This window comes from Pleurodeles waltl, chromosome 5 (genome assembly GCF_031143425.1).
Source record: "Pleurodeles waltl isolate 20211129_DDA chromosome 5, aPleWal1.hap1.20221129, whole genome shotgun sequence".
In the NCBI taxonomy this organism is placed as follows: domain Eukaryota; kingdom Metazoa; phylum Chordata; class Amphibia; order Caudata; family Salamandridae; genus Pleurodeles; species Pleurodeles waltl.
The window spans coordinates 172,913,950-172,938,937 of NC_090444.1; the positions used below are offsets into that span (position 1 = coordinate 172,913,950).

Here is a 24,988-nt window from a genome sequence, read left to right on the forward strand (position 1 = left end):
AGAAACCCAAATTCCTATCTAAGGTGGTCTTAAGTTTCCATTTCATCAGACCATAGAACTACCATTGTTCTTTCCACATCCAGAATCATTAGCAGAATGAGCTTGTCACACATTAGATGTCAGAAGAGTGCTGATGTATTACATTTGACAGGACAAAGCCCTTCTGTAAGATGCAACAACTTTTTGTCTCTTTTTCAAAGGCATGCAAAGGGTGTGGTGTCTTTAAGGTAGGTATAGCACGTTTGCTGGCGAGATGCATTCAGTCCAAATCACCTAAGCCTGTCTCTCCCAGACCCCACTCTGCCCACAAAAAAGGAGCCTCTATGGCTTTCCTGGGCAGTATTCCTATAGTCGACATCGGCAGGGCAGCTACATGGTCAATCCACGCACATTTACAAATATTTGTGAGTGGATGTTTTAGCTCACCAGCATGCTAAGATTGGCCAGACTGTCCTTCATGAGCTTTTCCAGTCTCCAGCAATATCCTCAGTCTAGCCACCGCTTTTGGGAGGACTGCTTTACAGTCTATGCACAGCACATGCATCCACATCTACACATGCCACAAATGAAAAATGTTACTCTACAGCACTATATGCCACGAACAGAAGCTTACAGGGTAAGTAACATTTTCCTTATCTTTAGTTGGAATATTTCTGCAGGATACCTAATGTTTATACACAAAGCAATGATTCCCACACTTTGCAATCAAACCATGAGTAAAAAGTCTCGCTCTAGTCAGAGTCTGAGCCAGAAAGTAGGTGTATTGTACGTGCACTGCTGCGTAGTAGTGGGATCGTGTCTGAGTCCTTTGAGTTCATTGTTGGCTTTGGCACATCAAGATCTGGGTGTTGCATTGGTCGAGGGTGAGCCAAAGCCATCTCAAAATCGGACAGAATGTGTTAGACGTCCTCCCCTATAGTCAGTGGCGTTGTTGCTGAACCAGAGGCTGGTGCTGAGCTTCAAACCAGTACAGAACCTGAGGTGAGTTTGAGATGGATTCAGCTCCTTGGTGGAGCAGGAGTGAGATAGTGAGGCATACTGATGCCCTTGCACCTTATCTGAAGAGTGGCAGGAAGAGGCATTGTTCCGCTTGTTTTTTTGTGTTTTTTCTCTAACTTACACCACAACTTCAACTGTGAGGAAGGTTGGCTTTGGGAACTACTCTCTTAGCCACCAATCTGCGCTCTCGACTTCGGCTTAGTGGAGGACCTGTGTGGAGCCTCCTGGTGCTTCGCTTTGCAGAGCTGCGCCTCTTGATTGAACTTTAAGGTTCATCTGGGTGCAATCACCGCAGGTCTTGAAATCATGAGATGAGCCCAAGCACCAAAGGCACACTATATGGGATCTATTACAGACATCTGTTTGCAAAAGTCCCTGCAATGCTTAAACCTGTCATCGTATGAGGTGATGTCCCTTGCGCACTGGAAGACATTTTGGAAAAAATCCTCTTCACTAGCAAAGACAAAGGAGGAGCGGAGCTTCAGACTTGCATCTAAAGGGATGTAAAGAAGAACTGATGTCATGGTGTTTGGGTGGCACTTATATGTAGCTCATTTCAGCACTTTTGGAACGGAATGGCATTGATGCAGAGTTGAATGGTGTGACCTGCCACCGCTGGGGATTGCTGCTTTGAATTGTCCAGATCCAACCTGGCACATGGGGATATTCACAAGGTGAGGAGTTTGCAGTTGGATACAGTATCCACCAGAAAGAGCATCACCAAAGGTAAGGAACTTGTTCATCTTGCACACTTTTCTATGTGAATTGTTTTCTTGGAGGCCTGGCCTTACCCAAGATGGTATTGTTATGTAGATCCCATGCTCCCTCTGGCTGCTTCGTCATTGCCTTATAAATGACCACATAATGGAGTAGGGATCTTCCAGTTCAGAGGAGCAAGCAGGAAAGTCAGAGTTCTGACTGTGTGGAAGAAATTGGCAGCAGCGCTTCAATGAGGGGAGTAGATAATGCACAGTTGCCTTCTCTTGACAAGTTCTCGTCAGGGAATAGTCAGTGTAATAGGTGAAGTTTGGGAAAGCGTGCATGAAGTTCTCACTGCGGCCAGTGGACAATCCCAGCATGGGACAAGTATTTCCTTCAGTCTCTACTGCCACCGCCAGTAGGCTGCCTAAGAGACGCATCACAAGGAAAGGTGAACGGAGGACAGAAGCGGAAGCAGCCGTTCACTCATTACTTGTTGAAGGTTTAGAAGGTTGGGATAGTGGAACACAGGAAGGAGTGAGGGAGAGTTTCATTCTGGCTAAGCACAAACAGCTGCTCAGAGGAAAAGCAAGATAGATTGGTTACAGGCAAGGCCACATGAGTGACAGTTTGCAAATATGATTACAATCATCCGATAAATGTATGATGTCTGAAAAATCCAACCAAGTGACTGTTAATCATATGGGAGCCCTCGAGGGGAAATCGTGACGCCAGATTCATTCAATAACAACACTCCCGTCACCTAGATAGTCATCATCATAGATGCCGGTTAACCCCACAGTATTTTTCTGCCTCCAATAAGAAGGCAGCCATTGCGGGCATCCTAATAGTGAGGCAGTTTCAGTATAACATAGCAAATACCAACCGCAATAGAGAGGAGATATAAATATAAATATCACATAAGGACAGACCCTTTGCATCAGCAGCTCTATATGCTGTTAATGAAGGTTAGGTAGAATTCCAAAGGGAAGCAATAAACACAATCACAAATTATGTCACAGGAGTCCTGGTAGTAACAAGTAACTTCACTCTGTTTATGGATCAAATCTGTTTATTAAATTTTTCAATTATAGAACATCACATATGCACTACATCACAATATTGCCAAAAAGTACGTTATTAGCTTACTGCATGCGAAACAATAGAAAAGAAGAAGATTAAATAAATGAAACAACTATGTTTCCCCACTGCTGGCTTACTGTGCATTAATCAAACGCTTATAGGCTCTTTTACCATATAGTTCTAGTCCAGTATATACTTCCCCCTGCAGGCGCGTTCCCCCGCACTCAATTCAAATTCAGAACCCTCAAATAGGTTGGACATGTCAGCTCTGAAAACTCCCCGGATAGAATACGTAAGAACGGTTGCTAAAGTTTTTTAAAGTCCCCACTCCGCTGCTGAGAAGTCAGGGTGAGCTTTTCCATAGCAAGGATAAACCAGAGCTTGTGCAGCCAAGAGACTGTTGTCGGGATCCGCTCTGTCCCCCACACCGATAGCAACAGCCGTACTGCAGCATTCAAGGCCAAAGCCATGTGCCGTCCCTTCAGTGATCTTAGGGGAAAAGTGAGACAGTTAGGGAGGCCTAGCAAGATGTACGCAGGAAATCTAGGGATCTGAGTGTCAAAGGCCATTTCCACAGTGTCTATTATGTCCTTCTAGTACCGGTGTAGTTTGGGACAATGCCATAGTAAATGCACAAGAGAGCCCCCACCCCCACACCCCCTCCAGCAAAGACTAGATTTGCCATGATCCCAAACATGGATCCTGTTTGGGGTGTAGTACCAGGAGGAGGCTACTTTTTAGGCTGTCTCTGTACCTGCTGAGTTATAAGCTGTGTGGTGCGCTCTATAAAAAACACTCTCCCACTCATCTTCCGATAGCTCCCTCTCTAGTTCCTTCTCCCATCTCAATTGACCCTTAGTCTTGGTTGAACGGGCCTACCCCCGCAAGAGGACATAAAGCTCAGAAACCACACGCTTATCGCCCTTTTTCATTAGAATCCATTTTTCAAACGGGGTTAACGGCCTATCTATTAATATCCTATTGGCTGGAAGCAGAGCCCAGTGTCTTATTTGATAGTACATCATCCTGTCAGCCTCGGTTAGGCCATATAGCTCCCTCAGCTGGTCGAAGGGGATAACCCCCTGCTCATCAAATAAGTATCCCACCCTTTTGTAGCCCCCCTCGTACCACCGACGCAATGCTTCAGGCTGTAGGCCCGGGCCAAAATCGGGGTTCGCGCCCAGGGGAGTCAGTGGGGACGGGAAAGTCATCAAACCCGCCTTGCTGGCCACCCAATCCCACACTCTCCTCGAAACCTCCGTAACCGGGGATATATACAACCCCTGCACCCTGTGACAGCGCCTGAGCCAGGGTTCCTTCCATATGTGAGAGCCAGCCACTGCCTGGTCCATGAAACACCAGTGCTTCTCAGAAGACGGTCGGCTTCATTCCAAAAGGAAACGCAACTGTGCTGCCTGGAAGTATCGAAGGAGGCAGGGGACCACCAGCCCCCCTCCCTCTTAGGGCGATACAGGACCTGCTGTGATAACCGCGCCTCCTTCCCTTCCCAAATAAATCTTAAAACCGCCGCTTGGAGGGTCGCTATCGTTCGCGGGGGAGGTTCCAGCGGGAGCGCCTGAAACAGATAAAGTATATGTGGTAGGATGGTCATCTTCACTGCCGCAACCCTGCCCAGCCAGGACAATTTAAGCCTCCCCCATGTCTCTAAGTCGCGCTGCACCTCTCAAGTTAGTTTCGAATAGTTCAACATCGCTGTGCGGGCGACTGTGGAGCCCAGTTCGATCCCCAAATATGGGAGCCCCGAGGAGGACCATGCAAAGCGGAATCGGGCCTTCAGGTCCCTTTCATGCTCCGCACTGATAAACTTGCCCAGAGCCTGAGATTTAAGCATGTTCATTCGGAACCCCGAGACCCGTCCAAATTCCTCCAAAACACCCATTATCGCCGGTAGTGAGGTCATGGGCTCCGCCAAAGTAAGGATGACGTCGTCCGCATATAGCGAAATGAGATGTTCATCCCCCCAAACTTCACGCCCGTGATCTGGGGGTTGTCCCGGAGCTTCTGCGCCATAGGCTCCATGTAAAGTGCGAACAGGAGGGGCGAAAGCGGACACCCCTGCCTGGTACCTCTTTGGACAGCGAATGGCAAAGAGAGTGTCCCATTAACCCTAACCGCCTCCCGGGGCGCCTGATAAATGCAGCGAATCCATGCCACGAAACCCGAACCCAATCCGAAGCGTTTAAGCACCTTGAACAGGTATGGCCAGTAAACCCTATCGAAGGCCTTTTCAGTGTCAATAGATAGGAAGAGCGCCGCCCTACGGGAACGTTCGGTTTTATCCAAGAGGTGAAGCAGTCGCTTGGTATTATCGCTACACTGTCTATGCGGTATAAATCCCGCTTGGTTGGGATCCACAAGCCCCGGCATATAATAGTTGAGACGGTGTGCCAAGATGCCAGTGAACAGTTTGGCATCGATATTCAGGAGGGAGATCGGCCTGTACGAGGCGCATTCCTCGGGATCCTTCCCCGGTTTCCTGATAACCACGATAGTAGTGTCTAACATACTAGGCAGGAGAGCGCCCGTTTGACGAAAGGAGTTAAAAAGTCGCACAAGAACGGGAACTAGTTCCACACAGAAGGATTTATAAAAAAGCGCAGAAAAACCATCGGGCCAGGTGGCTTCCCGGTCTGCAGCCGAGCAATCGCAGATATAACCTCCTCTGCCCTTATAGGTTGGTCTAACGCAGCTGCTTCTATCACAGACAGAGGGGTGATTGCTATGCCCTCTAGGAAGGATTCTGGAGTTAAGTCACCGGGCTTCTCAGCCCTGTATAGATTTCAATAGAATTCCGCAAAAGCCTGCGCTATTTGGTCGCTCGTGCGCGCTTCTGCTCCAGAAGGGGAGCGCACCATTTTTATCATTGACGCTGCACGCTGCGCTCTCAACCTATGCGCCAGTAGCTTCCCGCACTTGTTACTTCCTACATAATACTTTTGTTTGAGGCGGACTACCGCATACTCCGCCCTGTCCCAGTCCAACCTCCTCAGCTGCTTTCGCACCTTCTCGAGCTCTCGCCATATTCTAGGAGCACCAGTGTGTTTATGTGAGCGCTCTAACACCCTCACTCGCTGCTCCAAGTCCCCCCGAGACGAGTCCTCGCCTTATTGTCCCTAGAAGAAAGCAACATCACCTCACCCGTCAAGACAGCCTTCAGTGCCACAGTGTTGCAATGCTTGTTGTTCCGTTATCGTTAAAGCTAAGGTAATCTATTATTGCCCTTCGGATCGCCTCCACCGTTGCACTGTTCTGAAGCATCGAATCCCTAAATCACCATCCCGATGCACTGACCCTCTCCATATCCATGTGGATCTCAACTGTAACTGGGGCATGATCTGACAAGGCCCGCGGCTCAATCGCCGAGTCTCTAACCATGGGGAGAAGCTCCTGGGATGCCAGAAAAAGGTCCAACCTAGCGTATGTTTTGGTTGCTGAGGAGTAAAAAGAGTAGTCCCTCAACGAGGGGTGCGCACTCCTCCACACATCCACCAGACCACACTCACTCAACCACTGCCGCCCCGCATCCGACAAGGACCCCGTCTGACCATACCGCTGGCCTGACCGATCCATGTCCCCGTCCATCACCAAATTAAAATCGCCCCCCAGCAATACAGCACAATCAGGGTACTGGAGCAGCGGAGGCAGAGACTGTCTCAGGAAGGCTTCCTGTTGGGAATTGGGTGCGTATAAGGAAGCGATCGTGAAGGAAAAAAACCCCAGTCGAAGCCTCATGGCCAAGAGTCACCATGGAACCTCATGCAATTTTGCTATCACTTCCCCCGGGAATGAGCGTGATAAAAGTATCGCCACCCCTGCATGCTTTGATGGTAGCGAGGACCAGAACTGCCTGGGGAACCACTTAGAGCGCATACGGTAGGTATCTTTAAAGACAAGGTGCGTCTCCTGCAAAAGACATACATGACTTCCGGATCTCTCTAAAGCTGATAGGATGGCTAGCCTCTTAGTAGGGTTATTGAGCCCCCTAACATTTAAGCTTACACATTTGATGGTCATAGCCTATACTGAGGAGAGCAGGCAGAGGAGGCAAACGCTCAACAGAGGACTACCACCTACATTAATATCTAGACCTCCTAGAACACTCAGGCCTGAGGGTGTCTCCTCAAAGAGCCAGAATCGCAGGGAAACCCAACAACAGACAACTAATAAGCACAACAGGTGCATAGAACACAGAAGTCCTCGATAGTCCATCCTCGCGAGGTGCAGTCTCAACGGGGCAGTATATCCAACCATGTCGGTGACCAGGTCCATTGCTCCCGCCACCTCGACTCTCTTCGACGAACAGCATATTGTTAACAATGCGGCCAATAGTAATCCCGGGCGCCCCCGGGTGTCCACACTAGGCTGAAGTACCGGCGGCCACACTGTTCAAAGCGGCTTCTCTCTCCGATCTCAGCTCCGAGGCTGTTGGGTGCTGCAGCTTCCTTTTCTTCTCTTTTCTCCGCAAACGAGGAGGGCCCCCGCCGGCAGAACCGCCCCCTCACTTGTCTCCTGGCCTATATCCTCCAGGACGCGGCTAGCCTCCGTGATGGATTTCACCTGCCGGAGCTGCTCCTCCCAGCGGAAGACCAGGCGGAATGGATGGCCCCAGGAATAGGACACATTGTGCGCTCTCAAGTGATCCGTGACCGGTCTGAACTCTCTCCGCCTCTGCAAAGTCCGCACAGATAGGTCATGGAATAGCTGGAGTTCATGCCCTCGAAAGAGTACACTCTGGAGGCTGCGGGCCGCTGTAGAATCTTTTCTTTAAGGACAAAATTATGGAGACAGGCTAAAATGTCTGGGGGGCGGTCTCCAGTGCCCCCGGCGCGCCCAACTCGATGAACCCGGTCCAAGACCACCTCCGGCATCTCGTCTGTGCCAAGCAGGGAGCGAAACAGATCCACCACGTAGCCCCCGATGTCCTCTTTTTCAGCACCAACCGGGGCCCCTCTTATTCGAATATTTTGTCTCCTCAAGCGATTTTCCAAGTCTTCGACTGCCATCTGGAGAAGGTCCTGTTGCTCTCGGAGGCGGACTACCTCCTGTTGCAGGCCCGCCACCTCTTCGCCGCGAGGGATCTCACTGTCCTCTAGCTGCGATACATATTCACCCAAGGAGGTAACCTCTCCTCGTAGCTCCTTCACCTCCTGTGAGATGTCCCTACGCAGCTCTTGGATAGCGCCCCGGAGCGACTCAAACAGGGAGGTCAGAAAGCCCTTCGTAACGGAGGAACTCTCCTCTGGATCCATCTCCACCCGACTCTCCAAGGCCCTCGTCTCAGGTAAGTCCTCCGCCACGGTCCCAGGTGATATCCCGTATGGATATAATTTAATAGTGATTTTTGAGACCTGCGATGCCCAAAGGATACGTGAGCTCTTAATTTCATAGACTAAATTTGTCATGGAAGTTTTTAGGCAGCCTTAAACCAAATGGTGACCAGAAAGAAATCTTGACCATGTCTCTGGTAAGCCACAGATAGTCCATCAATTACAGGCAGCAAATAAGAATGGGGAACAGCTGGAGTCATAAAAACATGTTAAGAGAAGTGGACGGTCCACATTATAAGTCCAAAATTATATATTCAAAGGTGTTAATGTCCACCCATTGTTAAATCGTTTAAACTAGATTTGTTTTTTTTCCTGAAATTCTCCAGGTCCCAATATACATATTTATAGGGTAGTGTTAAAAGAAATTGTTACTTGTTAGTTAATGTGGGCACTTGATTTACCTGCATAGTCTTTCCTGTCCATAGTTCTCGCCTCTAGTTACTTTTCAAAAAGGGGAAAAGAACACTGCTTATACCTGGGGTGTCATCACTACCATTGACATCATCTAACACACAATGCGTCTAGATATCATGTTCCCTCAGGCTGATACCAAGGTTACATTGACGCCCATTCTGTTTAGTAAAGCTATGGCAACTAATCCAAATTTATAAAGAATACTCCTCCTGCATATTTCTCATCTTGAACTATTTCAGAACAGGAGCATGGATTTAGATTGTTTCTGGTAAATCCAGTGTTAGGTGTCACCACTACGGTGCCAGCTCTGGATATGACCAGTTTCACCCCACCAAATGACACGTTGGTCTACATAGGTGCCACTTGTTACATTAGTAATTTTGTTCCTCATTTGCCAAAAGGTGTGATCCAAAGGTCACTGCTATTGGCTCAGTGTTTTCACACTCTTATTGTTGAAGAACCCAGTCATAAGTCAACATTTCAGATCTAGTCAGCTGTCTATTGCTATTTCGAGATGCGGAATCGACAGGAGGATAGCTGTCCATGAAAAGATTTTCTGAAACCTGATTCAAATACGTTAAGCTGATATATGCTTTGCTTATTTACTTACCAAGTTTGGATCAAACAGTATTGTTAGAAAAATTACAGATTTGTATATTAATAATGTTTCACCTATTTTTTCGCTTTACATTACATTCAGTAATATATTTCTTGGAAAAAAAACTTTACCGAAGGTAGTTCACCTGGTCTTTGCATATGGGATAATCTGTCAACCCCATTCTCATCAGCAAGTAGTGGATGCCATTAAAACGTCTGTTTTTTATTACATTTAGTGACAAATGTTTGCAATACAATGTACACCTGTGGTATCTACATATTTGCCTACTTATTTTATGTTGTCACTAAGGGCCAGATGTATCAAAGCATTTTACCCATTCTGTCTATGGGAAAAAGCTTTAGTACATATGGCCCTTAATAATGGAATTTAGTAACTCCTGTAGTTAACCATGTCTGTCTCCTGTGTTGGGAGTCGTTTGACCAGGTAGACATACTAGACTAGCATCTATTAGGTTAAGAAAGCCGTTGTGGTGGTGGTTTCCCCTCCCAGTTTGTGCCTGTGTTTTAGTCCCCTGCTCCTTTCAAAGGGAGGTATCATGAACAATTGGGCTTGCTCAGAGCAGAGCTTACACTGTCTAAAGCACATGCATTTACTCTGAGAAATTCAGTCAAATGTATGATTTTCAGACAGCACATCCCGACAGAGCAATGCTTGATTCTTTCGGTTTCCAAGCTAGAGTACATGAAATTCATGCATTAGCACAGAGAAATTCCAAGTTAAATATATGTGCTTTAGATGGTGTAAATGCCAACAATCGGGCTGCCTGTGCTGAGCCCAAGTGGTGCTGGAACGGCTCATTTTAAAAATACAGCTAGTCACCTCCCAGTGCCTACCAATTATGCATCGAAGTCAGCAAAATCTCCAAAGCCCATATATTTAACTCAGAATTTCTTTTAAATAGTTCAGGAGTTGCATGGAGCACAGCTTGGATACAGAGTGGCAACCACTTTTAACAATCTTCTCACTGGACTGTCTGCAACTCATACATTAACGCTAAGAAATTCTGAATTAAATGTATATATTTCAGATGGTGCAGTTGTCTACATTATGCGCTCAAATCTGCCCTGAGCCACTAGTGCGTTCATACGGAGCCTCATTGTCCTAATAAAGTGCAACAGTGACATCATTTTAGATTCTTCTCTTTAAAATAGTTATTTAATGGGCAGAGGCACTGCATATTTTCCATTTTGACTGTTCGAGTAATTATTGTGTATTTAAGTCTTCTACAGGGCATCAGAATGTCCTTTCACGTTCTGTGCTTTAACCTCCTGAGCTCTATCAGGTACCTTCTAATAGCTTAATGTGCCATTCTCTGTGTGTTTCTGCTGCATACACTTGAAAAGCCTGTGCAACATGGAAATGTCCACTTTGTTATTCTTTATTTGTGAGAAAAAGATCTTTAATTGACTTACTTTTGATCTTTTGTTTATTGCTTTAGGACTTTCCCTCATGATGTGGAATACATTTATTGTGAAAAGATTTTCTGCTGCTGCCTATTTAATGGACAAGGTAAAAACATAGCATGCCAATTGTTTTGTGTCCTCATGCTTATAATATAGTGAATATTTATGGTTTAGAGAGGAATATTTGTACATTGTGTTCTTTAAATGCAGAACTGCCAGCGGGGGAGCTGCCAATGATTGGATGTGAGGCGCTCCCTCGAAGAGAGGGGTTTATGTGGATGACTGAACAGAAAGGAAAGTACTCAAGACCCATGAAATGTTGCCTCTTGATGTGAACTCAGTGAGGACTACTCTGGACTTACAAGTACTTTCCAAACCTCCACCTCTGACATCCCTTCAGATATTTGGTCCACAAAGGATCTCGTGGCGCGTGTATGCTTCTTTAAGGCTTAGCAATGAGCTAAATGCTGGTTAGGGATTATAACACATATAAACTAAATTGTAAAATTAACTTCAGGCAACAAGAGGTAATGTTTAATATACAGAAACGAAATACCACATGATGGTTTTTACCTGGTACTTTCAAAACGTTAGTACACATAATTTGTGCAATCACTTTACAAATGCTGGTACCCTGGAATCTTATAAACTTAGTATGAGTAAACACAAAGATTGTATTATGACAGTGTTTCAGTGCCTAAGTCCTTGCTTTGTGTCTCAATGTCACAATAATTAAATATGCAAAAAAAATTAAAGAAGAACTTGGCAATTAGAAACTTACCTTTAAAATAGTTTTGAGTGAGTTTTCACTTGAACTTACACCCTTTCTGATCCCCCACTTCTCTCTCAGTATGCTAGGTGTCTTGTCTTGGGTTGCTGTAAATTCCATAATTGTTGCTGTGGGGCAGTCAGAAAAATGTTTCTCCATAAGAGAGCATCAATGATTACAAGTGTTGTTACCAACTTATGCCACCAGTCAAAGGGGATGCAATTTCTGGCTTTTTTTTCTGGAGCGCCACCCTAGCTCTCGTATCCTGAAATGCTGTTAAACAAATGTTTGTTTACATTAACCTAGTTTGTGAGGGGGATTATATGCAGTATAGGTACTTGTGCAGATATCACCAAGGCAAGACCAGCTCAATTTGGGTTGTAGACCAATCTAGACTACGTCAGTCAGTTGGTTTAAGCAAACTGCAGCAGTGCATCCCCTGGCATGGTACTCAGTAAAACTAACCCACTCACCGAGCAGGATAGGAAGTATTTTGTATTTTTACAACGTAACATGGTCCCAGCAAAGATTACTTGATTAGTAGGAAAGGATAGTAAATGTAGGCCAGGTATGGCTACGCATCTTTAAACTGGTGCAGAATATGGCCATGCATTTTATATGTGCGAGCAACCAGTGTGGTTTGAAATAAAGGCGAAGAGGTCCTTTTTTTGTGAAGTGTTTTCCATTAAAGTATCTTTATTAATATTCATGCAACCCCAATTTCTTTGCTGTGGTGTGGAATCCTGTTACAATTCTGTAAAGAGAAATATAAGCATTTTCCTTTTAGAGACAGTTTAATAGGAAACCAGGAACGACTACAGTCAGAAACGTTTTTTAATTCCTATTTGAAATAAATAAAAAAAGTGAGCAAATCGACAACCCATAGATTTGATTTTCTGTCTCGAAGAAACTTTTTTGGTTGTTGAAAGTCCCATCCAGCAGCTTTTTGGATTTTGCGTTCCTTTGGCTTTGTCCTAGTAGCCACCGTGCCACATTCCACTTAAATTTCTATGTTAATGACAACATCTGTTGTCTTCAGTGTAGTAGTAGGAAAACGCCACAAAGGGCGTTAAAAAGCTCCTTGCTAATATTGATACTACTTGAAGCTGTAGAGTTGTAGAGGAATTGAAGAACAAACCACTAAAATTACCCTGAAAACAAGATACATGAATTTGTTCAGCTGCAGAAAAAGGGCAACAATTAAAGAGAAAATCTTATCCCATTATATTGGATGCATGATGAATAATATAGAAAACAAGGGATTAAAAAGCATGGCAACATACCCTCCCAAGACCTAAGCCTCTAAGTCCATCTTGATCAGGAAAGCTCTTTTAACGTATACTGAAAGGGTAGCACTCTTGGCTTTGAATGGAAAAAAGAGTTGACCATACCTTTCCTTCTCGGGGAAAATGATGCTGACTCTTTCTCAAGTGCAGGGTCAGAAATTCAATGTTCAACCACCATGTCCATGTTGACACGCAAGAACTTAGTTCTGTGACCAGTGGATCAAGCACAGATCTCTGCCGTGAATGCTATCTGCTAAGGGCAGCTTCTTTATTTAGATCGTTTTTTGCTTCCTCCAGGTAGACATAAGCCATTTGTTTCTTCGAGCCTGCAGGAGGAGCTATATACTAATACTACACAGTGTTGCATCTATCAGGATGGAGGCAAATCACAAATTAATAATGGAGCTCAGTGAATCAATTTTAGGCTATGCTGCATATTCTTATCTCACACAATCATGTGGCAAGAAAAATAATCATCCTTCTCTTGCTGCTCACTTGCATTGTGTTGAGTGTTGGAGTTTACAGATGGAGCAAAATATTTAACAGTCTCTGGCTTACATAAACCTCAAATGTGATTTTCAAGTGTCCGTTTACAGAGACTTGGTTAAAAGATTGAGCAGTATGGTTTTGGCAGTTCTGTTTCATGCGCAGAAGTTAGATGTAGATGACATGGAGTAGAATGATCCATTAGCACAAATTGTGGTTGCAGATATTGTGCTTGATCTACTGATCAATTCAGGAGTACGGATAATCTCAGAGAAGACCTTTGAACATTCCATTCCAGAAACAGTGAAGAGCCTGGTGAATGCAGGAGCTTGGGGTGGGCTCAAATTGACTGGATAGGTTATTTCATGCTTTAGATGGACAGTATGCGGAAGAACTTCTTGGGCAAGGTGTTAGATAATTCACAAGGGCCAAGACTTTTTCAGATAGTGTGAGCAGGGACTTAAGTGGCTATTTAGGGAATAGTACTTTGACCAGGCAAAAACATAGACCATTTGGCAGAACATGAACAGTTATGGTGTAAAAAGAGTGCTTGACTGTACAAGAATTTAAGCACAATTTGAGGCACTCGAAGCATGAGGAAATGTTCCAAGAAGAAATGGATGAACGTAATGGGTTCAGATATGTGATTAAATTAAAAGAGAATGCCCAACTGACGAACAAAACGTATACACATACTTTGTTTGAGGAAAGTACTGTCTGATGTTACAGAAAATATGTGCTCAGAAGAGGCAATTGAGCACACAACTTGTTCCTTGGGTCTTGGCTAATAGTGGTGGCACACAAAAACAAGCATTTGCAATGCAATAGGTCTTGCATTTTCTTGAGTTCGAGCTATTGGCATTGTAAATTCATAACTGGACTTTTCTTGCCACATAAATTGGTTGCCTCATTATTTCATCCTTTCCTGCCATATAATTCCAGTGGGCCAGCATTTAACTAAAGCACATGCATTTACCTTCTTCCTCCATCTTAAAACATATTCAATTATCATATAAACTTTTATCAGAAATAAACTTTTGACATTTGAGTGTAATGCTCAAAACACCATAACAAAAATATAATTCAGGAAGAATTGAAGAGTGAAAGGAAAGAGGGATTTGGGAGTAAAGATGGAGAGGTTAAGTGGCGCAGTAATGGTGTCATGGTTCCTGGAGTAAGAAAGGAACATGGCTGACTGCAATTTTAGTAGGAAAATGCAGCAGTAATTAGAGTTCAGTGAGGTCCATAGGTCTCTGGGTCCCAGTGCCACTGCATCTGTTGCTCCATTGATAACTAGGCCTCAGGAGAGAAAGCGGATGGATAGAAAAAGAGAAGTGAAAGGAATACGACAGACAAAAAAAGAAAGCGAGGGGTCCGCAAAGAAATAAAATAAAGGAAAGAAAGAATGAGAAAATGAAAACACAACTAAGAGTAAAAATAGAGCAAACGTGAAGCAAAATAAAAAAGGGAGGGACGATAGCGGACAAAAGAGTAAAATATAATGAAAGAAGTGTGAAAAAAAGAGAAAAATGAACATTAGAGAAAAAAGGAGAGATGGTGAGAGAAACAAGCAGCAAAAGAACCAGGGCATGTATGTACTGACACATTTCCCACAGACACAGAATGGGAAACTACTTTAACACTTAGGGTCCTGACAAGTAACCGGTGGGTTCCACATATAGACGGGAAAAAGTAAAATGTGAATAGACAGATGCAGATAAGAAAAACACCAAAGGAAGTAAGAAAGATTTAAAAAAAAAAAAAAAAAAAAAAAGTGAAAGGACACAGACCAAATCAAAGAGCACATAAAGACAAAGAAAGATGAAGAGAAGAAAAGAAATAGTGAAAAAATGAACACCTGATGAAGAACAAAGAGAGGAGCAAAACAAGGAAAGAAATAACCATGTTTTGTGAGTTTGAAAGAGGATGTAGAAAGGGGAGGAGGAAAATGAAAAAAAATAAAAAGGTAGAGGAGTAGAAATAAACGGTTGAAAAACAGAGCAGAACTATTAACGTGTGGATTTTAAGAACTGGAAAAAGAAAAGTGAGGGAGAAAGAAAACATTGAGGGTAAACAAAGTAAAGGAAAGAACAGAGTGAAATAGGTGAAACAGACCCTCCCAAATAAAGATGGCAGCTAAGAATAGATTTCATTGGCTCCCCCACGTCCTCAAACAGAAGTCAGAGTGTGGAAGAGCAGGGGGCACTGCAGAACAGCAGGAGGTGCATTAGCAGAGTTGTATGTGAACCCCAGTACCGCAATAGTGGGGCACTTCAGATCAGGATTTAAGGTGTAGACAGATCTGTGTCCCGGCCCAGTGCTGAAATAACAGAAAGGCAGCGGATGAGGAATGAAAAACGGAGCGCCATGAAATTCCAGGTATTGGCATAACAGGGCGCTGCAGGTTAGGGTTGAGGTGCACTGACAGAGTTGTATGTGGACTGCAGTACTGGAATAGTAACGGGCACACAAGGTCAGAAGTGAGTTATGTTAATGGGTCTATGTGTGGAACCTAGTATTGGCGTGCCAGTGTTGCCGAGTGTTAGCGTGGAGGTGCCCTGGTGAAGCTGCGAGTGGGGTCCAGTATGCAAGTGGCATGGCTTCTGAACCTAGGAGTCCTGAAGGGCGTGAGCGAGCCTTAGTACTGAACAGAAATGTGCACTCAATGTTAGAATTGATGGATTTTGGTGGAGCTGTGGTGGTTCCCATCAACAGTGGTGTTGGATGTCAGACTTGAGGTGCACTGGCTGAGCTGTGTTTTGCTCATTTCGGTCCAGCATTGGCTTGGCAGTGGGACAGAATATTAGAATTGAGCTGCTGTAACAGCACTGTATGCGAACCGATTCCAAGTATAGGAAAGGAAGTGGCCTCGCCAGGGTAGAACTGAGGTGCACTGATGGAGCTGCACACGAGGTCTTAGTACTGGAACAGCAGAGTTTACTGATTGTAATAACTGAGGTGCTCTGGCAGACTGCGTGTGTGCGGTTCTGGCATGGGCACGGCTGAGGGCTTGGAGTGTGTGAACTGAGGTGCACTGATGGAGCTGCGCCCGAGGGCCCAGTACTGGAACAGCAGAGTGTACTGACTGCAAGAACTGAGTTGCTCTGGCACACAGCGTGTGGGGGGTTCCTGGCACTGGCACAGCTGAGGGCTTGGAATGTGTGAACTGCGGTGCACTGATAAAGCTGAGCCCAAGGTCCCAGTACTGGATCAGCAGAGTGTACTGACTACAAGAATTGAGGTGCTCTGGCAGACAGTGTGTTTGGGGTTCCTGGCACTGGTACAGCTGAGGGCTTGGAGTGTGTGAACTGAGGTGCACTGATTGAGCTGCGCTTGAGGTCCCAGTACTGGAGCAGCAGAGTGTATTGACTGCAAGAACTGAGGTGCTCTGGCAGACAGCGTGTGTGGGGTTCCCAGCACTGGCACAGCTAAGGGCTTGGAGAGTGTGAATTGCAGTGAACTGATGGAGCTGCTTCCGAGGTCCCAGTACTGGAGCAGCAGAGTGTACTGACTGCAAGAACTGAGGTACTCTGGCAGACAGCGTGTGGGGGGTTCCTGGCACTGGCACGGCTGAGGGCTTAGAGTGTGTGAACAGCGGTGCACTGATGGAGCAGAGCCTGAAGTCCCACTACTGGAGCAGCAGAGTGTACTGACTGCAAGAATTGAGGTGCTCTGGCGGATAGCGTGTGTGGGGTTCCCAGCACTGGCACGGCTAAGGGCTTGGAGAGTGTGAATTGCAGTGAACTGATGGAGCTGCTTCCGAGGTCCCAGTACTGGAGCAGCAGAGTGTGCTGACTGCAAGAACTGAGGTACTCTGGCGGGCAGCATGTGTGTTGTTCCTGGCACTGGTACAGCTGAGGGCTTGAGTATGTGAACTGCGGTGCACTGATAGAGCTGCGAGTGGGGTCCCAGTATGGAACAGAAGTGAGCACTGTCTCTAAGGATTGCAAAGCCCTGGTAGAGCTGTGTGCCTAAGCTGTAAGCAATTACGAGTGATCCTCCGCCTTTGCTCTCAGCACACAGGCAGGCACGCTTGGTAAAGCAAATCCAAGCCAAGGAAGGTGGGGAGCCAGGCAGCTGAGAGAGGGTGCAGAGAGCCCACAAAAACCAAAGGTGGCCAAGATAACAGCCTGATTTATAGCCTTGTTTACAGCTAGGCTCTGAGGAAAAATGCTCTGGAAATGAAAAGCGAATCTTCCCTGGCAGGAGCAGGAAACACAGTAAAAAAGAAAAAGTCCCCTACAGATCAGATAAGCAGGACAAAGTGTAACTATAGAGTAGTTGGTCCCTGCTCCCACACAGAAGAAAGAGGGACAAAGAGGCATGACTGGCCACTACAAGCAAGGATTTTTAAATGACACTGAAACTAACAAATGAAGTAGCTGGAAGCCCACTGAAGACGTATATTTAAAAGTATGCTAGAGGTCATACGCTTACGCTTGACCTAAAAACAGAGAGGTGCATGTCTAGGTTAACTCGAGGAACCTAAACTGTGTAATAACGGTTGATTACAAGGTGGGAACAGTTGTGGTAACATGTCTGATCCATGCTAGACTTAAGAACGGACTATTACAGATTGTAGTTTCTTGACCTTACCCTTACAGCGTAATCTTAAAGTATTTTTTAACTCCCTATTGTGTTTGCTCGTTCAAAAGAATGGTACTATCGATAGCTTAAGCTGCAACTATTTTACAGTGTGGGATGCAAGACTTATTTTAGTGAAAGACTGGAATTTTTGTACTTCAGGCCAATATTTAAGGGTTTGAGCAAAACTGGGTGGAGACATGCAGAAGGGTCAGTGATGTTATCTTGGTGCTGCCAGAGAAGGGTTTGAGGTTGCTCAAACAATAAGATTAAATATCTTGGGCATGTGATAGCCACAGAATAGATGAAGTTGAGATTGGCTTGATTCGAAGCATTAAGAGCAGTAGAAATTGTAAGTGGAACACTCCAAAATCGTGATCAAGTACTATCTTACTATTTCAGCTCTACGCAAAAGTTGACTTTAGTCTTGCTTCCATTGTGGCATTTCTCTTTCTGGTTACATATTTGTATTACCATGGACGAAAGCGAACATGGCTTAGGGACGGTCTTGACATAAAGAGGAAGTAACTGTGAAATCAGCATTTTTGTCAAGAACCATTAGATCCTAAGAAAAACAGACCTCTGTTAGCAAAAAAAAAAATGCTTTCATATGTTTTGGCAATCCAACAGTTGAAAACTTCTGTATGGGGAATTAATTTATGTTGCGAACCGACAACAGTCATATAATATTTGAATGTATGAATAATTCTGACAAATCAGCCACACATTTAGTGAGATTAGGTAATCAGATAATGTAATTTAACTAGGAGGTGGTAAACATTGTGGGGATGTCAGTTACTTTGTAATTGGGACTTTGAGCCCCAGGAGTAACTGCTGCCATGAGGAGGGGCCAAAAGCAGGAGGCCCGAGCCATATTTAGATCACTTCATCTGCCCGCTGCACAGGATGTGCCCAGTCGAGACTGGACCAGGCCCACTCTGTAACATATTTCATTTCACATCTGTGGTCTGCTCAAGCTTTTGTGGGCAAGATGGGCAACATAAGGCCACCATTGGTGGGGACTCAACTCAACGAAAGGATTAGCTTCTGTCTAAATTCCAGTATTGTAGGTCAAGCCTGTTATCATTTCTTTACTCTGCTGAGGTGTGGATGGGTGTTGGCTGCTAAGGCCGATTGTCCACATATAGGAAACCGCTTTGCTCTCTGTAAACGTGGATGGTGCATGGCGAGGACCGCTAGGAAGCTGCAAACCCTCTTGAACACTTTTGCAGCCTTCATTGACAAGCTTGATTTGGCAGTTACTTTCACTAAGTCCTTTGTGATGGTGGTGGGTCCCAGTTTTACTAAGTCACAAACATTTGTTTGCAGTCACACCATCTCAAAAGTTAATGCTTTCCTTTACCTGGGAGTCATCTTTGATTCTAACTTGAGGTGGAAACCCCTAGTGGCAACTTAGAAAGTGGAGCTTACCAGGTCTGTGACTGCTGTGTTCAGTTTATCATCCAGACTGGGCAGTAGACCCCTTAAGGCCATGGTGCAGATTTATCAAGCCCAGTGTATCTCCAAGGCATTATATGGTAGCAATATCTGGGGCTATGTGTCAGCAAGCCGATTCCAGATCCCCAAAAATACATTTTTGCAGCAGCTATGTGTGCCCCAAAGCACTCCGTCCTGTGTGTTCATGAACAGTTCAGAGTTAGATACATAAGTGACTTGTTAGCCCTTCGCCTTTTGCTGGGGTGGATCAGGCTGTGGAGTAAGGAGGAATTGTGGTTTGAATAGATTGATTCTGAAGGATTGTTTTCTACTTGATCGGGAGCAGATTGGTTGATCTTGCTCTCAAAGGGCATCTAGGAATGACACTAAAAAGGAAAATAATCAGAAAAAAGAACTGTTGGTACACTGTGGACAGTGAAGTAGACGACACGAATTCTGATGGTGAGAAGTGTAGATCGGCTTAAAAGGGTTTAATATATGAAATACCTGAAAGTCCATTGCCATTGTTCATTAACAACTTTACTAGGTGGCTTTAATTGCAGTTTATAAGGAATCTGTACTCTAAGGCTGTTATTGAGTTTCTCAACTAAGTTTTTCCATAGATGAGCTCCCAGATGTTTGATCACAGACAGTGACATCCAGTTGATTTCTGAGACATAACAGAGCTCTTGATAAAAGCAGCACATCACACAAGATGTACAATTTTCACCATGCTAGAGAAACGTGTTGGTCAAATGCAGAAACCATACAATGTCCATATTCTCTGTTCGGTCCTTAAGTATTTTTTTTAAGTATTCTGAAAATAATCACTTATATTGTCAAATCATGGGAGTGTGAGGAATAAAAAGTGGAGAACAAATAGCATCCTTCACCTCATGGTTATACAATCATATACAAAAGCATTTAGGTGCATATCTTGTAAAAACACTGCTTCGCATTTTGTCTAAAATATGAAAGTATTGTACGCCTCTAAAACCAATTATTAGGTCCTCAAACATTCAACGTTAGCATTCACTCCGACATAACCAAAGGACTATCCTTCAGCTTCATCAACATCACCTAGACTCCCAATGCACTTTACTGCAGTACAAGTCATACTTTGCATACTTTTTTCGATATCTGCCTTCTCCAGCACTCTGTTTATTAAATAAAACTGTGAAAGCCACCCCCCTTCTTGGGTGATGAGATTAAGTTTAACTTTATAATCATTACATTAAAAAGCATACTTACCAACCAAATATCACTTCTGTGGCTACAACACTTTGAGGCTGGCACCCACCCTCTCTCTACACAGCAGTAACCGAAAAGCTAACTGCAGAGGTATGCATGTGCTGAGCATGGCTCCACTCTGACAGCACTGTGCCCCACCAGAGAGCTATTAGGTTGTCGGTGTCACTGCCCAATTTAAAACAAAGAATGATGCATGCTTTTGCCACTCATCTTGTCCCATTGTCCACTTCCATGTTTATAGCACACGTCTATGTGCCCATTCTGGCAAAGTAAACTCACCGTGGGAGTGGCTTGGATCGATCAGTAGGCTCCCTTCTCCGGCATCTACATAGCAGGGTGCCATTTTCATTAACTGTGAAGCGTTAAACTGAATGAATGGTAGTGTGACTGTGTTTGCCGCCATTGACACTCCAAGTTGTCACAAAAGTCCTATTGGTATGTCTCCAAGAATCCTTTAAGTGTCTCCCTTTCCAAAACATCTGTTCCGTCCCAGGCTTTCTCTGAGGGTGTTGAAAAGTATACAATGCCTCTGCAAATTACATGTTGAACCAAAAGATGCTTGCCTTCACAAGAGACAGTTTGTTGTATTGCAGGCAGCATTGTCTATACAGTCATTAATAGCTGCTAAAACTGTCTAGCTCCAAATACTGTACATGAATCCTTTATGGTGCTCATCAAATCACAGAGTGTCAGCCCTGCAACACTCCCACCTCTTGGTGGTGATAGCATCATCTGTGCAGCAGCTCCCTTCATCTTGGAGGAATAATGGAGGATTGTGTTGCTCTGGGCTGGTTTATTCAATTAATCTTTGCCCATGTTGAGGCTATTGCTTCCCAGGTAAAGACATTGGCAATCAAAGTAAATTGCAAATCTTTAGTCTGAGTCAATCTTTAGTCATTTACATAGAATAGCACTTTTCTGAGCACCAACGTATTTCTTCACAACCCCTCGCAGCATGGGATTCCACTATGACACAGACTCACACAGTTGTATCATCCACACCAAAGACCTCACCCACCTGGTACGGCTTAATTATCATGCACAGTGTTCATTAAACAGAAAAATTACTCCATCTCCTCAGCACCACATGCTGTCCTGTATGACACAGCCTATATTTAGATCATGGGGCTGGTGGAATTGCACCTCATGCCTTCCTTAATCTGCCATGTCAAGCACTGCCAGCCTTAGTCTCAATATCCTTTCAAGCACCTGGATTCCGCACAGTATTTGCACAACGTGCAGGAAATCCAGGATGTTTTACAATCGCAAAAGGCATATTTTCCCCTTCGTCTGCATATGTAGATTTCTGGTGTTCCTGCATTTGCCTGGGCTCTAGCACTGTCCTTTGTTGCATACTCAATTCGGTCTCACTGTACCACACGTGCAGTCAATTCAGAATGCTCGCCTCGTCACTTGCCGCCTCCTCCTCCTTTTCTCTCATACCACCCTCTGGCTCACCATAGTGTCCTTTGAGGGGGATCTCTGTAGGAAAGTACCCTCTTTCTTGGCATGGTTACCCCCCTTTTCTGCCTGTCAGTGTTCTTGACTGTGTTCACTGGGATCCCGCTAACCGGGACCCCAGTGATTATGCTCTCTGTCCCGAAACTCTGTATCTCACCCACAATTGGCACACTGGTGCCCCCTTATAAGTCCCTAGTATATGGTACCTAGAAACCCAGGGCATTGGGGTTCCATGGGATCCCCATGGGCTGCAGCAAATATTTTGCTACCCATAGGGACACCATGCAAAGGCTTCTGCATGACTGCCATTGCAGCCTGCATAAAAAGGTGCAAACACCCTTTTGCTGCCATTTTTTCACTACACCAGGTCACTTACAAGTTACCCCTGTGGTAGGCCTTCTAGCCCAGAGGGCAGGGTGCAAAGTACCTGTGTGTTAGGGCGCCCCTACACTCGCAGCGGTGCCCCCATGAACTCCAGGCCCATTTTCCCGGATTTCGTGAGTGCGGGGACGCCATTTTACTCGTGTACTGGACATAGGTCGCTACCTATGTCCAGCAACATAATGGTAACTCCGAATATAGGCATGTTTGATATCAAACATGTTGGAATCATACCGCAAGGCTTTTGCGAGCATTGGTTGTATGATTACATGCACTCTGGGGGCTCATTAGAAGACCCCCAGTATTGCCATTACAGCCACCTGAGGGTTTTCAGGCAGCCCAAGCTGCAGCCACCTCCCAGACAGGTTTCTGTCCTCCTGTTGCTTGAGAAGCTCGAGCCCAGGAGGGCAGAACAAAGGATTTCCTTTGGGAGAAGGGTGTTACATCCTATTCCTTTGGAAATGGGAGTTACAGGTTTGGGAGGGGTAGCCTCCCCAAGCCACTGGAAATGCTTTGAAGGGCACATTTGGTGCCCTCCTTGCATAGACCAGTCTACACCGGTTCAGGGACCTCCAGTCCCTGCTCTAGCACGAAACTGGATAAAGGAAAGTGGAGTGACCCCTCCCCTGTCCATCACCACCCCAGGGGTGGTGCTCAGAGCTCCTCAAGAGGGTCCCTGGGTTTTGCCATCTTGGATTCAAGGTTGGCAGGGAACTCAAGGAACATCTGAGTGGCAAGTGCCAGCAGGTGATGTCAGAGTCCTCCCCTAACAGGTGCTTACCTGGTTAGGTGACCAGTCCCCCTTTCAGGGCTATTTAGGGTGTCTCCTTTGGGTGGTTCCTCAGATTCTGATTGCAAGACTCCAGCAGGAATCCTCTGCACCCTCCACTTCAACTTCTGACCGAAGTCTTCAGGACACCACTAGCAGGACACCTTCTGCAACATTGTATCTCCGGCTCCTTCCAGCAATTGCAACATTTTCCCGGTCGTGCATCGTCTGAGGACAGCCTGTCTTCAGCCTGCATCAGAAGAAAGAAGGAATCTCCCTTGGGGTTAAGGAGTCACTCCCCTGCTTCTGCAGGCACCAGCTGCGACGACTGGCCGCGTGGATCCCCTCTCCTGCTGAGCTGCGTGGATCCTGCATCACGGGTGATGGACTAAAGTGATCCCGACAGTCCTCTCTTCCAACTGTCCAACTTGGGTGAAGGGAAGCACCTGCCTGCCCACTCAGGACAGTACCCCTTGGCACTGCGTCATTTGCAGCTGTCAAGGCTTGTTGCACCCTTCGTCCAAGTTCTTCGTGCATCTTGAAGCTCTAGCCCCCAGCACCCCATCCTGCGATGCACAGCTCCCTTAGGGGTTCTCCGGTGGGTTGGGAGCCTTCTTCGTAGTGCTGCGTGGACCTTTTCTGCAACTCTCCTGTCCCCGTCCTGTGGAACTCCTGGGGGCGCTCATTCAAAACCCCAAGGGCCCCTGTAACTCTATATTAGCCCCTCCAGGGAAGAATACACTTGAACATGAATAAAGGGCTTCTCTATTTTTAACCCATTTATAGATGAATGTATTACTTTCCTATAACTTCAAAAAGTGCCTCTCAATCCAGTATGTATCATTCTTTTTTTTTTTTTAATACTCCTGGGGTGCTGCCTAGTCTTCTGTGGGCTCTCTGTGTTGCTAAGGGCCCCCTCGGACTTCCCCTCCTGGGTAGAGTCCACCTGGTCTTTCCTGGCCCAGGGAGCGCTATTTTCCACTAACCGTGAGCTTTGCATGTGCCAGGGCTTGTTGGGGGACTCAGACAATGCAAACCCGACTGCAATCCTCCGTCCGGCATGGGACATCACCTGCATCCTCCAGTAACCCGACTTCGTCTTCTTGGGTGTAGTGCTGACTCTTCTTCTCCGGTGGTTTACTTCTTGCACCTTCATCCTGGTGGGTAGGGGCTCCTGCCCTTCCTGGACTCTTATGTGCTTCTTGGGCTTGTCCCCTTCTACCAACCGGTCTTCTGGTCCAGGAATCCACTGTTGGTGTCTTGCAGTCTCTTCTGGGTTTTGCATAATTCTTCTTCTCGTTTCTGTGTGTGTTCTGGGAAAGTTACTGTGATTTACTCCTGTTTTCCTGGTCGCTGGGGTGATTTGTGGTACTTACCTTTGGGTTTTTCTAGTACTCCCAGCTCCCCTCTACACAGTACACTTGCCTAGGTGGGTGACCGACTTTCGCATTCCACTTTTTTAGTATATGGTTTGTACTTCCCCTAGGCCCATTTCTAATTATTGTGATTTTCACTAATTGCACAGTTTTTGTAACTGTTTTTATGCCTATTTCTGCAAACTAGTGTATATCATTTGTGTATAGTCTCTATGGCATTTTTGGTATTTGTGTCACCAAAATAAAGTACCTTTATTTGTGTAACACTGAGTGTTTTCTTTCATGTGTGTAAGTACTAAATGTGACTACAGTGGTATTGCATGAGGTTTGTATGTCTCCTAAACAAGCCTTAGCTGTTCATCCACAGCTACCTCTAGAGAGCCTGGCTTTTGGACACTGACTTCACTACACTAATAAGGGATACCTGGACCTGGTATAAGGTGTAAGTACTATAGGTACCCACCACACACCAGGCCAGCCTCCTACAATCTCCCAGCTGGGTGCAAGGCCTGCTGCAGTTCTCAAAAGTCTGGCAGGGACTCCATGGCAGCAGGGATTAGGCAACCATCTGCTTATGGGAAAAGCTCCACCTTTTAGTGCTGCCAATCAATCAAACAATCAAT

General features: G+C 45.5%; 1 protein-coding gene across 3 annotated transcripts in view; it reads left to right on the forward strand.

Moving 5' to 3' along the window:
* Nucleotides 1–24,988, forward strand: part of RAB3GAP2 (RAB3 GTPase activating non-catalytic protein subunit 2) — a 695,385-nt gene that overhangs the window by 568,849 nt on the left and 101,548 nt on the right. For all 3 annotated transcript variants that reach the window (XM_069233869.1, XM_069233867.1, XM_069233868.1), the window contains one exon: nucleotides 10,601–10,671. In XM_069233869.1, the coding sequence (XP_069089970.1) occupies nucleotides 10,601–10,671 (71 nt within the window). The remainder of the gene's footprint in view (nucleotides 1–10,600; nucleotides 10,672–24,988) is intronic.